Source organism: Myotis daubentonii, chromosome 1, assembly GCF_963259705.1.
Source record: "Myotis daubentonii chromosome 1, mMyoDau2.1, whole genome shotgun sequence".
In the NCBI taxonomy this organism is placed as follows: domain Eukaryota; kingdom Metazoa; phylum Chordata; class Mammalia; order Chiroptera; family Vespertilionidae; genus Myotis; species Myotis daubentonii.
In genome coordinates, this window is record NC_081840.1 from 140,631,711 (window position 1) to 140,649,200 (window position 17,490).

Consider the following 17,490-nt stretch of genomic DNA (forward strand, 5'->3'; position numbering starts at 1 on the left):
AAATATTTATAGTCTGAAACTATTTCTCTCCAGTATTACAGAGTAAATGAAATATATAATCTGGTTAACAAGTTGTACTTTTCACAAGGGGACAAAAATCTTATGGAAGGATTCTAGCTTTGTTTTCTCCAAGTCTTACAGAAACTAAATATTGAATAAAGTAATAAGAATGGAAATTAATTATGTAAAATGAAGGCAAAGGGAAAATGTTAGAAGTATAAAATTATCTTGAAATATATATGATATATATAGTATATAGATATAGATATATAAAGTATACACATATACTTTTTACTTTAGCATTTCAATTGTTTAAAACCAGAATTTAAAATTAATAAAACTTTTCTTTGGTTCCCTAGTAGATGAACATTTAGTAAAAGGAAAATATTAACTCCATTACCCAAGAAATATATTTTAAGCACCTACCATTTGTGAGACTCTGGTCTACGAGTATGGGATATATCAGTCAACAGTTTTAATTTAAAAAACAGTCCTGTTCTCATGGTGCTTACATGCCAATGGGAAAACCAGACAACGAATATAATAAATTAGTAAATGATGTACTATATTAGATGGTGATGCATGCTAAAGAAAAAAAAAATGGAGCAAGATAAACTGGATTGGGAGTCCTGGGGCGGGGGGTGGGGTGGAACTGCAATGTTAAAAATGAGTGATCAGCTCAGACCTCACGACAGAGCGGGGTACATTAGTCTCTCCAGGCAGAGGGAAGAGTAGGGCTGAGCCTCTGAAGCATTTGTGGTTTTATTAAATACTCTTCTTAAGATTTAGAAGGAAATCAGAATATTGTTCCATGTAAGAAATTCCCCACTTTGCCCAGAAGTCCAGGGAAAATTTTCTAAATGATCTTACAAATATTTTATAGCTTTCACAACATCTGGGTTTTTTAACCTGCCAGTGTCACTGTTTCTAATCTCAGACAACTCCATCTCAGTCCATGCAACCATCATCTCCTCAGTGGAGATGGAGAGAAATTGAGGTCTGAGGAATTTTAAGGAGATAAACACTATAATTTGGTGATGATGTGGATGCAGGAGGTGAGGAAGATGGAAATTTCCGGTGTGTGCAAGAATTAGATGATGGTGTCAGTCAATGAGATAAGAAACACTGGGGGAGTTTCAGGCTGTGCTGCGAAGGTCATGCTTTGCTCTTTGGACATCTGGAATTTAAATGCATTTAAGACATCTCTGTTTCTCAATGACTGTGCCCTCCCGCAACCGAGTTTCCACAGCCTCCAGTGTCATACACTTTGGTTCTGGCTGCAGCAACACATCACTGTTCTGGGGCACACACACTGCAACTCACACAGGATCTCCTTTCAGGTTTGACTCCCTTAGGTCAGTGATGGCGAACCTTTTGAGCTTGAAGTGTCAGCATTTTGAAAAACCCTAACTTAACTCTGGTGCCGTGTCACATATAGAAATTCTTTGATATTTGCAACCATAGTAAAACAAAGGCTTATATTTTTGATGTTTATTTTATATATTTAAATGCCATTTAACAAAGAAAAATCAACCAAAAAAATGAGTTCGCGTGTCACCTCTGACACACGTGTCATAGGTTCACCATCATTGCCTTAGGTCATGGGATGCTACTCTTACTTAAAAACCAAGATTAAATGCTGAACTACTGAAAATCATTTCCAGTTCACCAGAAGGAATTATTCCTCCTTGCTATTTCCATAATATTTAATTTTTACTGTACTTGTGGCACTTGCTATATGCCTTGTGTTGTTTTAAATATTTGTGTCTATATCTCCCATTAGATTAAACTCATTGAATGCACGGGCAGGATCTTGTTTCATACACAGTAACCCCTCAACACTTAGGACAATGCCTTGCATATGGCAGGGTCTAAATAAATAAGATTTTTATTAAAATGACAGTCATATGAGAATATTCTAAAGAAAAGCCCTTCCAAATTCTGTAGCAATCACTTCCTATAAATGTGTATTTTCAAAGTATCAAAAATTATTTGTATTTTAATTGTGTCTGGTACTTGGTATATAGGTACATCTAACAAATCAAAATCACTTGATATTGGAAAAATGAAAATCAACCAGAAAAAAATCAGCCATGACTGATAAAATATTCACTAATGTATAAAATTATAGAAACATTTAGATGTCCTTGTGAAAATGTACTAACTCATTTTAAGAAATACATAATAGTATAAGTAAGAAAAATCATTCAAAGCTATTATTTACCCAAAGGGAATCCAAAGAATTCAGTTTGTTTCAGACAAACATGGATATCAGATTAATGTTACGATGAACATTGAACTAGACATGTTCCTTTGATGAATAATCATTTAGTCATTCTATACATGTTTATTGAGTGTCCATTATGCCTCAGCTAATCTTTTAAGTTCTTAGGATACAGTATTGAGTGTCCATTATGCCTCAGCTAATCTTTTAAGTTCTTAGGATACATTAGTGACCAAAAGAGATATGTAAGAAAGTGTAAAGTATTTTCACAACTGCTGGTTCTGTTTTAATTTTCATTTATAGAATCTACTTTTGTTTCTTCATTATGATTACAACTTTAGTAACTTTAAAGTGTTTAACTCCTAGAGAAAGCTTTTATAAACTAATTCATGCACCTAACTTAACTATACATCATTCATGTAATTTTAGAAGCCATGTGAACAGATACAGCTATGTCAGTTAACAGAGTAGCATGTGAAGCAGTAGCTAGTTGTACCTCCTTGATTTTAACATATTCTTCTTCATAAGAAATGAATGTATTCAAACATCTACATTATAGCTGAAATTATCTAAACGTTTTTGTTGATTTTTGTTAACTCTTGTATCAGATTGTGTGCTCCTGGTGAGCCAGGACCTGTACTATTTGTCTTCATAGCTTTATCCAAGCTTATCGTGTGCTCTGTAAATTTAAATAATTATTGAATGGATGAATGATGAATGAACGAATGCAGTAGTGAATGTTGAAACATGGACAATTCAAGCCTCTATGTGGGGGGGGGGGGGGCGGGGGGAGAAGCCTAACAAATGAGTACAAGAATGGAAATGCCATATTAATCACGTGGTCCACTGAGTCATGCCACTTGAAAGAGTGCAAATGTGACTCATCACTAGTGCTACTTCGTTGTGGCAGCTATTACTGTCTCTCTCTTTTTTTTTGCCTCATTTTCTCCATAATGTTTACGGCCCACGCAAGTGATAGCAGTGCTGCCCAGAGCAGCCCTTCGCCAATGGCAGCTAAAGACTGTTCCTGGAGAATGAAAAGGAGCGGATGGTGAAGAACCAGGGGATCCATACTTGGCTGGCTGGTACCCTCATACAAATGGGCAATTCCAGTGGCCAGGGTGCGTCTCTAGTTAAACTGACTTCAACGCTGACGGGTGAGAGGTTGGGAGGGAAGTTTGCTGGAGCCAAGATGTGCTGGACAACCATGGGCCTTCTCATTGCATTCCTCCAGCACCGAGCTAGGCTTTAGCACTGTTGCCAAAGGGGAAGAACATAAGATTGCTCACTCCACGCGATACTATTCTTTGCACAGCAGCCGGTTGGGTAGGACTAAGTATTGCTCTTCAAGCCACCAGTTGTACTTTGCATCTTCGTATCCTTGATTCCAGGCATAGAAGGATGAATAACACTTGGTATCTCTCACAATTCCTCCCCATCTGGCAGGAACGGTGAACATGAATACCTGGTATACCTAGCTGAGTGTGAAAGTATCTCTACTAGCGGTGTATTCTCTCTGTGACGGCTTCAAACGAGGGTGATATTTGAGTCTGACTTTGCCTGATAAGTAGAAATTTGCCAGATGTGGGAGGAAAGTCAGTCCAGGCAGAGGATACAGAATGAGCAAAGTAAAGAATCTTGAAATTACTTGACATAACGGGGAATGTTCTGTACAGAGATGATAGGTCATGGTGCTGGAAAGGTTGTTTGAGGCAAGCTTGTCACGGTTCATTGATTTCATGCCAAGGAATTTTGAATTATGCTATAGGAACTGGGGAGCCATCTGAGGTTTTTATTCATCACAGTATCAAAATCTTTGCTACGTTTTTGGAAGCTAATACCAAAAGCATCATGGAAGACAAATTCACAGGAGCAGAAGAATGAGGGTACCAGCCAGCCAAGTATTGATCCCCAGGTTCTTCCCCATCCGCTCCTTTTCATTCTCCAGGAACAGTCTTTAGCTGCCAAATGGTCCCATAAAAACCGATGAAAAGTTCAGGGTTCTTCACTTCAATCAATTGGATAATTGAATTTCTTTTTCTAGTGTTTGAAAAATATATAATATGAAGCTCTTGGGAAATAGGGGGATAAATAAGATGATACTTGTTGAGTTCAGCAAATGTGGAGACCAACTTTGTGCCAGTCCTGTGCTCAAAATCATGGACGCTATGCCTTCATTCATTCATTCATTCATTCAGCAAATGTTTATTGAGGACCTCCTATGTTCTAAATGGGAACTAAAGACACATAGTTTTGTACATCTTGCAGCTGACATTGTAGTAAATGATTCAAATATTAACTAAATTATCCACACAAATAAGTGCATAACTATAAATTTCTGTAAATGCTATAAAAGTTACGGAAGAATCTAAGAATTGCAAATAGGAGTGAAACTGTTCCTATTATTAGATACAAATCATATCAGCTACATGATTGCAAATATTTGCTTCCAGTCTATGACTTCACCTTTTATTCTCTTAATGGTGTCTTTTATAGAGCAGAGTTTTTAATTTAGTGAAATCCAACTTATCATTTTTTCTTCTTTGGGTGGTGTTTTTGGTGTTGTGCCCGAAAACTCATCTCTAAACCCAAGGTTAACTATATTTTTCTCTTATATTATCTCCTAGGAGTTTTATAGCTTTGTATTTTACATTTAGGTTTGTAATCCATTTTGAATTAATTTTTATGAAAGGTGTAAGGTTAGTTTCCAGTTTCTTTCTTTTTTGCATGTATGTTTAGCTATTTCAGCACCATATTTTGAAGAGATATCCCTGTCATAAGGAAGTTTACAGGCTAATAAAGGGAATAAGATGTGTACACAAATGATTGACTGAAATGACTTAACTAAGATATTTGCCTGTATGATGTAAGAATTATGCTTAGGGGTTCAAAAGAGGTGGCACTGGAGAGTACTGTGGAAAGTGAATAAAGTTTCATCGTGCAGATGAGGTCAAGGAGGAAATAACAAAAACAAAGGATACATATATATATATATGATGGATTTGCATACAGATTGCATGAGAGGTCTGAGAGAAATTGAAGAGCCAGGAGTCACTCTTGGGTTTTTTGCCCAAACAATAAGAAGAATGGAATCACCATTTACTGAGATGAAGATCATGGGGAAAGAGCAGGCGTGGGGCTAGGGCAGTGATGGCTAACCTATGACACGCGTGTCAGAGGTGACACGCGAACTCATTTTTTTTGGTTGATTTTTCTTTGTTAAATGGCATTTAAATATATAAAATAAACATAAAAAATATAAATCTTTGTTTTACTATGGTTGCAAATATAAAAAAATTTCTATATGTGACACGGCACCAGAGTTAAGTTAGGGTTTTTCAAAATGCTGACACTTCAAGCTCAAAAGGTTCGCCATCACTGGGCTAGGGTATTCAGGAGCATGGTTTAGAAGTGCCTGTTAGACTTTTCATTGAAGCATCCAGTAAGCATTTGGATGCTTAAGTTTGGAGGTTAGCAAGCTTGTTAGTACATGAGTGGTATTTAAGTCTATGAAATCAGGGTGTGAATGTAGATAGAGAAGAAAATAGCTGCAAGGATTGAAGTGTGGGAGACTCCAAAATGTGACAGAAAGATGAGGAGAAACCAGAAAAAGACACTCAGATGAAGATACCAGTGAATTAAGGATGAGAGTCAAGCCAGGGGTGCAGGAAGCCCAGATGGATGTATTCAAGGAGTCTGTTACGTGCTGTCGATGGGTTAAGTAAAAGGATTGGAATGGACCCCTTGGATTAGCAATGTGAAGGTCATTAATGTCCTGAACAGAAACTGTTTCCATGGAGGGTATTGAGGACAGCCTGACTGAAATAGGTTTTCTTAATGAGTGGAGAGAAATTGAAGATACTAAATTTAGAAAATTCTTTTGAGGATTTTTTGCAATAAAACGAGGAGATGGAACAGTAGATGGAAGAAACTGCATCAGGGAAGGGTGTTTTTGTTTGCTGTAACGGCTGAGAGGGGAAGTAAGTGAAGAAGGAGTGAGAGGGGAACCGGCAGAAGTGATGTTCATAAGTGGAAGGAGACAGAATCTAGTGCCTGGAAGCCGGGCTGGGCACAGATGGAGGCAAGGATAGTTTATTAATAGACACAAGTCTCTAGCAGTGAGAAAGCATTAACGTTCGTGAGTGAGGGGTATGATTCTTGTTGATCCTCATAATCTATTTATTCTTTTCCCTGTTACTATAGACAAATTCAGATGCTTAAAAGTATGTCCAAAAATAAACATTGAAAATACAGTTTTGCTCAAAATAAAGTGAATGATAATTTTATGTTCAAAAAAGTTTAAATAAACCCTTGTGTTTATCTGAGCAACTTTTTCTCCAACTTTCATGTCAAATCAAGATTCTTATGCCGTAGGTGAAAGTGGCTGAGATGTTTTCCTTTGAAAATAAACTTCCTAATGTTTTAAATCAATTTTCTACATACATTTAACCTTTTGAAAATCCACCTTGTGGTTTATTTTTTGTACTCCTCTTAAATTTTGCTGAGTAATACTTTTTAAAATTACCATTATTTGAGTATATCAAACTTAAAAGCTTCTACACAACAACAAAACAAAAGGGGCAGCTGAATGAATGGGAGATGATATTTGCAAACAATAGCTTTGACAAAGGTTTAATATTCAAAATTTATAAAGAACTAATAAAACTCAACACCAAACAAACAAACAACCCAATTTAAAAATGGGCAGAAGACCTGAACAGACACCTCTCCCAAAAAGACATATGAACGGCCAACAGATATATGAAAAAATGTCCAACTTGACTATCTACTAGGGAAATGCAAATCAAAATGACAATGATATACCACCTCACATCTTATAGAGTGGCCATCATCAACAAGACAAGTAATAACAAGTATTGGAGAGGTTGTGGAGAAAAGGGAACCCTCGTTCACTGCTGGTAGGAATGTAGACTGGTACAACCACTATGGAAAGCAGTCTGGCAATTCCTCAAAATCTTAAGAATAGAGTCACCATATGACCCAGCAATCGTCCTCCTTGTTATATACCCCCAAACCTTAAAAACATATATTTGCAAAGAGATATATAACCCTGTGTTCATTGCAGCATATTCACAGTGGCCAAGATATGGAAACAACCAAAGTGTCCTGTGATAAAGGACTGGATAAAGAAGATGTGATACACATACACAATGGAGTACTACTCAGCCATAAGAAAAGCTAAAATAGCGACATTTGCAGCAACATGGATGGGCCTTGCCAATATTGTGCTAAGTGAAATAAGTCAGTCAGAAAGCTGAGAACCATATGATTTCATTCATATGTGGGATATGAAATTGAAACCCGTGGAAATAACAGCAGTGTGGTGGTTGCCAGAGGAAAAGGGTTAAGTGGGGGTGAAGGGTGTCTAATATATGGTGATGGAAGATGATTTGACTATGGGTGCTGGGCACGCAGTGCAATATACAGATCTTATATCATAGAAATGTATGATGGAAACCTATATGATCCTATTAGCGTCACCCCAATTCATTTAATTAAATAAATAAAAACTGAAATTAGTATTTCTTGAGCACCAATAGCCTAGTACTACTTCAGACAAAATTGGAAGTTTAATGAATTCAAATTTCTCTGACTCACCACTTTGTAGCAGATTAAATCACTCACAGAATTTAGAGGAAACATTAAAGCAAATTATATGCAGGATAGTTCTTGATAGGAATAGTGAACTCTATCATCCATGAGGTTTGACATGTTAACATTTTTCCAATGGAGAAGACAAGCAAACAGATCAAATACAATAGGTTATTTTCTGATAAAATTGCTATCGTTGAATTTAGTAAATTAGCTGCATGCAATTTTTTCAGTCTCATCTGAATCTAAAACTTACTTCCACTATGATCAATAATAAGTTCTCAGATCAGCAAGGGTTTTTCTTTTTGTATTGCTCCACAGACATGAACGTATTCACACCAAGAAAAGTAACTTCAGCAGACCTTTAATTTCCAGTCTGAAGGATGTAGATGATTTAGCAACCCTAGAAGTTTTGGATGAGGTAAGGAACCCAGTTTAATCAAATGTAAACATTCTAGATTATTTTAATTCATAGGATTGATGTGATCAGGAGGTTGTTTGAATAATATCTGTGCCTCTCATGCTTCCTGCGCCTCTTGGCTTCCTGATTCTATCTCCTGTCTTCACCTTGAATACATGTGAGCCACATTTCCGCATAGCTCCAGGCTGGTGTCGGTTTTTTGCCTGTTTTTGATATTCAACTTGCAAAGGTGTGAGTTTCCACTGGATGAATTGCTTACAGGACACAGACTCTTCTTCCCCTGAATTCTTTCTGTGAGTTTCAAAGGGATGATTTACTGAGGTCAGAAAGTTGTCTCCTACCACCTTCATGTGGCCTCCTTCCCCTTATCCTCTCCTGTCCCCCTCTCAGTGGCAGTGCTTCGAGGTCTCCACGTTACCTCAACAGCCTGTTACTACCATGAGTGGTCCCCCTTTGGGGTTCTCAGCTCCCCGGCTCTCACAGAGCTAACCTTTTAGGGCATTGAATTCTGCTTGAAACTCCTTATTTATCTCAGGGATGTCGGAAATAGATCAAACATCTCTGTGTAGGTACAAATCCAAGCCAGTAAATTGCAGTTTCAGCCTCCTTTCCTTTCATCGCCCTTTACTCCAGATAACCAGATCATTAGAGAAATGAATGGTTCCTTTTCAGTGAAAGGTTGAGATCTCTATCCTGCTTGATCAACACATTTTTGTTTTTTAAATACTTCTGATACATGCCTGATCATTTTGCTTAGAAATGCAACAAATCAGGAGACATTTTCTCAACAGAAGTAGTCATTTGGTAAATTTAGGGTTGCGTAAACAACTCAAAATAATCTCTCTTGCGAATATCAAACATCATGTAATCAGACAGTGTTTGCAAGTCAGAGATTGCCAAAACCTTTACGAATCCTTATGTATCAGATTTTCCAACGACATGAATTTCTAGGCTCAAGGATTATAAGGAGGGCCTTGGTATCATAGTGCTGACTTATGTTAAACACTGGGTTTGTGGTTGTTTTTTGTTGTTGTTGTTGTTTTTGCTCTTATTGTATGTGCTTTCTTTTTGACTTTTTTTTTAACCTAAGAACTTTTGTTCTCTTATGTCATATACTATTTTAATGACACTATTAAAATTGATACCATATACTCCTAACTTATGAAAGTTATTTTTCTAATATTTTTTATTTTCCTTTACTTTATTTTTTCCATCACCATTTATTTCCTCTATGCCCTCTTCTACCTTCACCCACCTTTCTTACATCCACAATCACAAGACTGTTGTATTCTGCCTCATAAAGCCAAATGTCTAAGCAAAAGGCTAGACCATTCCACAGAGCCACTGAATAATCTCAATTTGGCATTATATTATGTTCACTGTATCTTCCCTTTTCTTTTCTAGTGTTTTTTCTCTTTATTTCATCATCTGCATTTACTTATTTCCTTGAAAGCATCATCTATATCAGTGGTTCTCAACCTTGGCTTCACATTAGAATCACCTGGGAATCTTTTTAAAATCCTGATTTCTGCCAAAACCGGTTTGGCTCAGTGGATGGAGCGTCGGCCTGCGGACTGAGGGGTCCCAGGTTCGATTCTGGTCGGGGGCATGTACCTGGGTTGCGGGCACATCCCCAATAGGAGATGTGCAGGAGGCAGCTGATCGATCTTTCTCTCTCATCGATGTTTCTAACTCTCTCTGTCTCTCTCCCTTCCTCTTTGTGAAAAGTCAATAAAATATATTAAAAAAAAAAAAAAAATCCTGATTTCTGGGCCTCATCCTCCAGAAATTCTGTTTCTTTGTTACTAATGTTGTGGCCCCACCCCATAACAAAGAAACAAAATTTCCGGAGGATGAGGCCCAGAAGTCAGGATTTTAAAAAGATTCCCAGGTGATTCTAATGTGCAGCGAAGGTGAGAACCACTGATCTATATATATAAAAGCCCTATGACACGCACTGACCACCAGGCGGCAGCCGCTCAATGCATGAGCTGCCCCCTGATGGTCAGTGCGCTCCCACAGTGGCAGATCCCCGCAGGCCACACATCCACACCAGTGCATGAATCCATGCACCAGGCCACTAGTCTATATAATATCTCTTCAATATCAAATTTTCCCTTTGTAAAACACAGGTAACAATGACATCCCTCTATGGCTCTCAGAACCAAAGAAAATGCCTGTCCAGTGAAAGGGTAGTTGCTGACCAAATGTTACACGTCTTACTGTCAATCTGTCTATTTCTTTCTAGAGCCTTGGCCCAGATTCCAAATGTTTTATTTATTATTGTTTGTTTTTTACATTGTAATTGACCATAAATGATTTTTAAGAAAAATAAATTACTTTTATTTTCTTATAGCATACAGTCTCTGAGCAACTTGAGAAGTGTTATTCCAGAGATCAGATTTATATCTATGTGGGAGACATACTCCTTGCTCTTAACCCTTTCCAGAGTCTGGGTCTTTATTCCAAAGAGGTAAATTGTGTGCTTTGCATTCTCTTATTTGTACTAATAATTATACTATTCAGATATTGAAATTAATTTAAATTATTCCAAGGAACATTTTATTCATTACCTTGAATAAACAGTTAAAAAATTATTGTACAACATAGAGATAGGGAAAAATAGAAGATGAATTATTAATCTGGATGCTATATGTGGTCTTCCTTTCCCCAAAAGTATGTGGCAGAATGTTACTTACATATAGTTATTGATAACTAGTTTATACTGTGTATCATAACAATACAGAGGTATCTAAAACAGTGTCTGCTCAATATCTACCTCTGATCCAAGCATCAGAGAATTAAAGTTATAATTACATTATTTATATAGGTAATATACATAATGGCTATAACACTTGTAATTGTGAGTTTACAAATTCTTTGGACATATTGATTCGTTTTTAATATCAGACCTGTGTGTTGTATGACTATGAATATATAATTATCCATTTTTTCAACCCCTAATGGTTTAAGTATAGAATAGTATTCTGGAATTAAATGAGGCCATTTTTAATTGGACCCATTCTCTTCTAACTATTTGTGTACTCCAAAAAATTACTTAATACTTTGCCTAAGAGTTATTTTTTATATGTGAAAAATACATAATTCTGTCATCCCCTATCACTTTAAAATTTACAAGAAGAGTGGTAAATATGTGAACCTTGACCTGAGTTTCAGGTAATTTGGGCTTTAGTGCAAATTCTGCTATCAATTAACTATATGATCTTGGACAAATCAAGTTAGAAAATGTATGTAAAATGATGTGAAAGAAAAAAAAAGTGGTGAGCATATTTCAGACATTATTATATCCAAGGAATAGTCAACAAAATGATACCTATTGTTTCATTTGTAAATTGTCTTTTTACTTAAAGAAATAATAATATTTTTAAACCTTAACTTCTGTTTTGGAGTGGTATGCACTACCAAGAGTCTTCTTTCAAATCCCACTGCCAGAGTGATGTTATAGCATATTGTGCTATCATATTTCTGGGCTATTTAGTGTCAGACTTTTTTATTCTACATAATTTTGCATAAATTCTGCATATATCTAAGTGTGTGTGTAAAATGTGTATAATGTTTTGTTGGTATGAAACTCTATTTTTACTTATGTTGTGCTTTAAAAATTGGAGCTGTACCTGTAAATAATCTAGGGATGAAATAAAAAAAAACAACCAAAAGCTTTATAAACTGTGATTTTTTAAATCCTTAGCATTCCAAACTCTATATTGGAGCAAAGAGAACTGCCAACCCTCCTCACATTTTTGCAGTGGCTGACTTAGGCTACCAGTCGATGGTAACATATAATTCAGATCAGGTAAGGAGTCTCACATTCTTAGAAACTCCCCTATTAGCTTCTTGTGTGTCAGCTGAATTTTGTGAGGATAAAGTGGTCTTACAGTTTCCTTGTCTCACTGTACAGTGCATTGTTATTTCTGGGGAAAGTGGTGCTGGAAAGACGGAAAGTGCTCATCTTTTAGTTCAGCAGCTGACCGTGCTCGGAAAGGTACAGTTGATTTTTTATCTGTTCTAATAGAAATATTTGTTACATATCAGAGCGTAATATAACTGATTAGATTAATATTCACTAGTTTAATAAAATTATAAAACACAATTGTTATCCTTTGTGAATTTAAAATATAACAAACAATATACTAAAGAGCATATGCTCTGTTTTGGAGATATTCTAACTCATCTTCTTCTTAGTTGCAAAGCTTTATAAATGTGATTTTCTCTTTTTAGCCCCAATACAGTCACTGAATGCTTTATTTACTTTCCCTCCTTTTCTTACTAGCACGTTAAAGAGGAGTCAATATTACAAAAACCAATTGTATTTATATATCATACATACATACCAGCAATTATCAATTACAAATTGACATTTTAAATTTGCAATTGCACCAAAACACATGAACTATTTCAGTCTAACCCCTATAAAACATATGCAAGAGTTGTATTCTGAAAAGTAGAAAAGTTGGTAAAAGAAATAAAAAAGACCTAAATAAGTGGAGAGAATTACCATGTTCATGGATAAAAAGTCTCCATGTTATTGACATGTCAATTTTCCACAAATTGATCTGTATATTCAAATCAATTATAATAAAAGTCCCAACAGGATGTTTTTTGGTAGAGATTGACAAGCTGAAACAAAAATTTATATGGAAAGGCAGATGATCTATAATAAGCAAATAATTTCCAAAAAGAACAAAATTGGGAGTTAATATTACCTGATTTTGAGACTTACTGTGAAGCTGCAATAGTTGTTAGATGTAATAAAAAGCATAACCCATAAAGGAAAAAATTGGATTTTGCCAAAACTAAGAATTTCTGTTCTCTGAATGACATTGTTATGAAAGTGAAACCACAAGCTACAGACTCAAGGAAACTATTTGCATGTCACATATCTAATAAAAGACTGTATCCTTAAGATATATGTTTAAAAACTCTTAAGACTCAATAATAAGAAATCAAATAATTAAAAAAACGAATGAAAGAATATTGTTACATACCTGGCCAGCCAGGAAACTCAGTTGGTTAGAGCATTGTCCCTATATTCCAAGGTTGCAGGTTTGATTCCTGGTTAGGGCACATACAAGAATCAGCCAATGAACTTATAAATAAATGGAACAAGTCTCTCTCTCTCTCTCTCTCTCCCCCCCCTTCCTCTCTCTTTCTAAAATCAATGAAAAAAGCAAAAATAAAAAACACTGTTACAAGCAATGTATGAATCTTATTAGATGAGATTTGGATAAATTTCAAGTGCATTATGCTAATTCAAAGAAGCCAGGTTCAGAAGAGTACATATTGAATGACTCAATTTATATGCCGTTCTTGCATATTTAAAATTATAGAGACAGAAACAGAGCAGTGATTATCACAGGCCAGGGATGGTGAGAGGTATTGACTACAAAGGGCAATGATGCAATTGGGCGGGGGGGGGGGGGGGGTGGAATTGTTTTATGTGTGGATTTTAATGGGGGTTATATGATTAAATATGTAAAAAAAATTTCAGAACTTTACACCATAAAGGGTGAATGTTAGTTTATGTAAATTATCTTAATTTTTAAAAAGGAAAGTTGATGATAGAGACTTGGTTTGATTTTTTTAGGTACAGCCCTTGAAATGAGATAGGCCAAGAATTATGTGTTCTTATTAGTCTTAATAGTTTAAAAATCATTGTGCACAACCTATCAGTATGAAAATTTTATTATGATCTACATAGTTAAAATTAGAGTCACATTAAAAATTTTGTGATCACTGTGATTATAGAATTTTGTGTAATAAAGTACTGTGTACTCATATATAAGACCAGACCTAACCTCTAACCTCTCTGTTAAAAGGTCAAAACAACTGCTTAATTGAGTATAGTTCCTTTTCAACATAATGAGTTGAAAAAATTCCATGTTCCTATTAAAAATAAGCCCTGATGGGGTTCCTAAAGGTCACAGGTTCGATTCTCAGTCAAGAACACATGCCTCAGTTTTGGGTTCACTCCCCACCCCAAGTCGATGTGTATCTTTCACCTCGATGCGCCTCTCTCTCTCTCTCTCTCTCTCTCTCTCTCTCTCTCTCTCTCTCTCTCTCCCCTTCCTCTTCCCTCAATTCCACTCTCTCTGAAAAGCAATGGAAAACATATCCTTAGGTGAGGATTAAAAAAAATCAAACTTGTTTTAATATTTTCAATCATATGTATTGGTATGGAACAGAAATATACTTTGCCCAATGGATTGCTATTACCTCTACTAGCCAGACTTGTAACCCTGAAAGACTGGAAGAGCCAGAAGAGACCAGGCAGATAGTGCTATGTCAGGGCTATCATCTCAACCCCTTCCCTATCCCCCTAGCCCAGTGGTCGGCAAACTCATTAGTCAACAGAGCCAAATATCAACAGTACAACGACTGAAATTTCTTTTGAGAGCCAAATTTTTTAAACTTAAACTATATAAGTAGGTACATTGATATTAACTTAATTAGGGTACTCCTAAGGCTTAGGAAGAGCCACACTCAAGGGGCCAAAGAGCCGCATGTGGCTTGCGAGCCGCAGTTTGCCGACCATGGCCCTAGCCCACCACTTTCTCTCTCTTTACAACTAGGAGAACTATCATTCTAAAGGTTTTAAGTACAGTGAAATTAGATGTAATTTTTGAGGGAGAAGGGTGGTGAAACACAGCATATTATCCTGGCATAGAAGAATTGAACAGCTGAATTAATTTATTCAAGTATTTGTAATAAAAGGGCCTTTCCTATTCTTTCTTGTTAATCCTCACCTGAGAATATTTTTCCATTGATTTTTAGGGAGAGTGGAAGAGAGAGGGAAAGACAGAGAGAAACATCGATGTGAGAAAAACACATCGATTGGTTGCCTCCTGCATAACCCCTGACCAGGGCCTCAGCTGGGGAGGAGCCTGCAACAGAGGTATGTGCCCTTGACCAGAATCAAACCTGGGACCCTTTAGTCTGTATGCCTACCCTCTATCCTCTGAGCCAAACCGGCCAGGGCCCCATTCTTCATTTGTGGGGTAGATAGAGGTCCTTATCAATAATGGAATGTTGTTTGGTAGATAGAAGCAAACTTGTTCATCTAATCTCTTTACCTTGTTCCAGATCTGAACATATTATTTAATATTAATTGGGGATGGTCTCTCTCACACACACACACCTCAGAACCCTAACCTTATCAGACTTGATCATGTCTTTTACTTATTTCCTTGATAAAGCTTGATCACATACAAATATTGGGTATTTGGTGGATTGAATATTTATTTGTAATATGCAAAACCTTACTTATCAGAGCACTGATATTTACTAGAGGTGGATGAAGATATTTCCTCACCTTTTTCATGGATGCAAGGCCAGCCCTGTTTGTTTCAATCGAGCCACATTTGTTTCAATTCTTGTTACTCTCTTCTCTCAACATTTATTGCCTCTTTTAGAAAATACCCAAAGTCCTAATATGCTCTTAAAATCTCACTGTGAATGCCCCCTCCAACCTTCCTACATTCCCCTGTAGGCTATGTCCCAGAAATACCTACTGCTCCTCTCCCTAAAATATAAAATTTCCATACCTTTAACACAGCCAAGCTCAACAAGGTATTACACTGCACACCATCTACTTGATCCAAATTTCTACCAAGATATGAATGACTGAAACACAGAGTAGAGGATGCTTTTCTAACAGAGGTTGGCTTTTAATCCAAATAAATTTCTACTTGATGATATTTCAAGTAAAGTGATAAAGAAAAAAGATAAGAGAAGAGAGAAGGTGAGGTGGGGTAGGGACAAATACAGGGACAGGCAGGTGGGCCTCCACTGACTTCCACTCCCTGCAACTACACTTCTAAGATGTCCTCGGTTTTCACAATTGCTCCCTTTCCTCTACTTTCAAATTTGCAAATTATCTTAATTCCCTTATTTAAAGATTTAGCAGCTTCCATGGAAGCAAGATAATGTTTCAGGCTTTGGGGAACATTTGGATGGGGGCTTGGGCAGGTAGAGGAGAATAACTAAGTAAGAAGTATACCTCAGAATGCATAAATTATGTTGGTAAGTTAGGTACAGAGTGGACCTATGTTTGAATAGAAAAAAGTACAGAAGGTCTCTTAGCCCCTCTAAGGAAGCAAGTGGGTGAATACACATATGGGAGGGGAGAAATAGGCAGACCGTAATGTCTGACAGTACACAAAGAATTTTCTCAGATACATTTATATCTGCAAAAAGTGCTTATCAAAGAAGAAAATTATATACAAAATTAATTTTATACATTTAAAATATATCTTGACATTTTCCGTAGGCTAATAACATAACCCTTCAGGAGAAGATTTTACAAGTGAACAATTTGGTGGAAGCCTTTGGCAATGCGTGCACCATTATCAATGACAATTCTAGCCGATTTGGAAAATATTTAGAAATGAAATTCACCTCTTCTGGAGCTGTGGTGGGAGCAGAGATTTATGAGTACCTTCTGGAGAAATCCCGAGTTGTCCACCAAGCCCTGTGAGTTCTGGGAGACAGGCAAAGATCCGTGTCACAAAAGACACACCAGTTCAAGCAACGCATGTGCCCCAAGCAGCACACGTGTTGTAGGTGGCAGGCATGTCATAAGCAACACATGTTTCATTAGTGACAAATGTGGACCTGTGATCTAAAACTGTGCCTTCAATGGTGTACAAGTCATAAGTGGCATGTGCGTTCCTTTTGGCAGTTTGTAGCTGAGTAACGAAATTTCTGTTCTGGCCTAATGATTCTAAAACATTCGTTGGTTATTTTTAAGAGGAAACTGTAGTCACAACATCAGATGTCCACTCTGTCCATTTATATAGATTTTTAAAGTGTGGCAAGTTAGAGTCTTCCATTTTTTGTTGGTTTTACGCTAAACATATCTAGATTGTAGTAAATTGTCATATGTTAACTTCATGGGAACACAAGCTCTTATTATGTATTAGCACATTATTATTTAACTAGTGGCCCGGTGCATGAAATTTGTGCACAGTGGGGCAGTGGGGAGAGGGTGTCCCACGGCCTGCGACCTCTCCAATCTGGGACCCCTCAAGGGATGTCCGACTGCCTAGCTGGCTCCTAACTGCTCACCTGCCTGCCCGCCTGATTGCCCCTAACCATTCTGCCTGCTGGCCTGCTCGCCCCCAACTGCTCCCATCACCGGCCTGCTTGCCCCCATCTGCCCCCCCCACCAGCCTGATCATCCCCAACTGTCCCCCCTGCCAGCCTGCTCACCCCA

The 17,490-nt window shown here is 37.0% G+C and overlaps 1 protein-coding gene across 1 annotated transcript in view; it reads left to right on the plus strand.

Annotated features, from left to right (window-relative positions):
• MYO3A (myosin IIIA) overlaps window positions 1-17,490 on the plus strand; it is a 213,019-nt gene that overhangs the window by 75,484 nt on the left and 120,045 nt on the right. Inside the window, exons 9-13 of the mRNA XM_059660968.1 lie at window positions 8,159-8,258; window positions 10,615-10,731; window positions 11,968-12,072; window positions 12,178-12,261; window positions 16,546-16,748. Of these exons, the coding sequence (XP_059516951.1) occupies window positions 8,159-8,258; window positions 10,615-10,731; window positions 11,968-12,072; window positions 12,178-12,261; window positions 16,546-16,748 (609 nt within the window). The remainder of the gene's footprint in view (window positions 1-8,158; window positions 8,259-10,614; window positions 10,732-11,967; window positions 12,073-12,177; window positions 12,262-16,545; window positions 16,749-17,490) is intronic.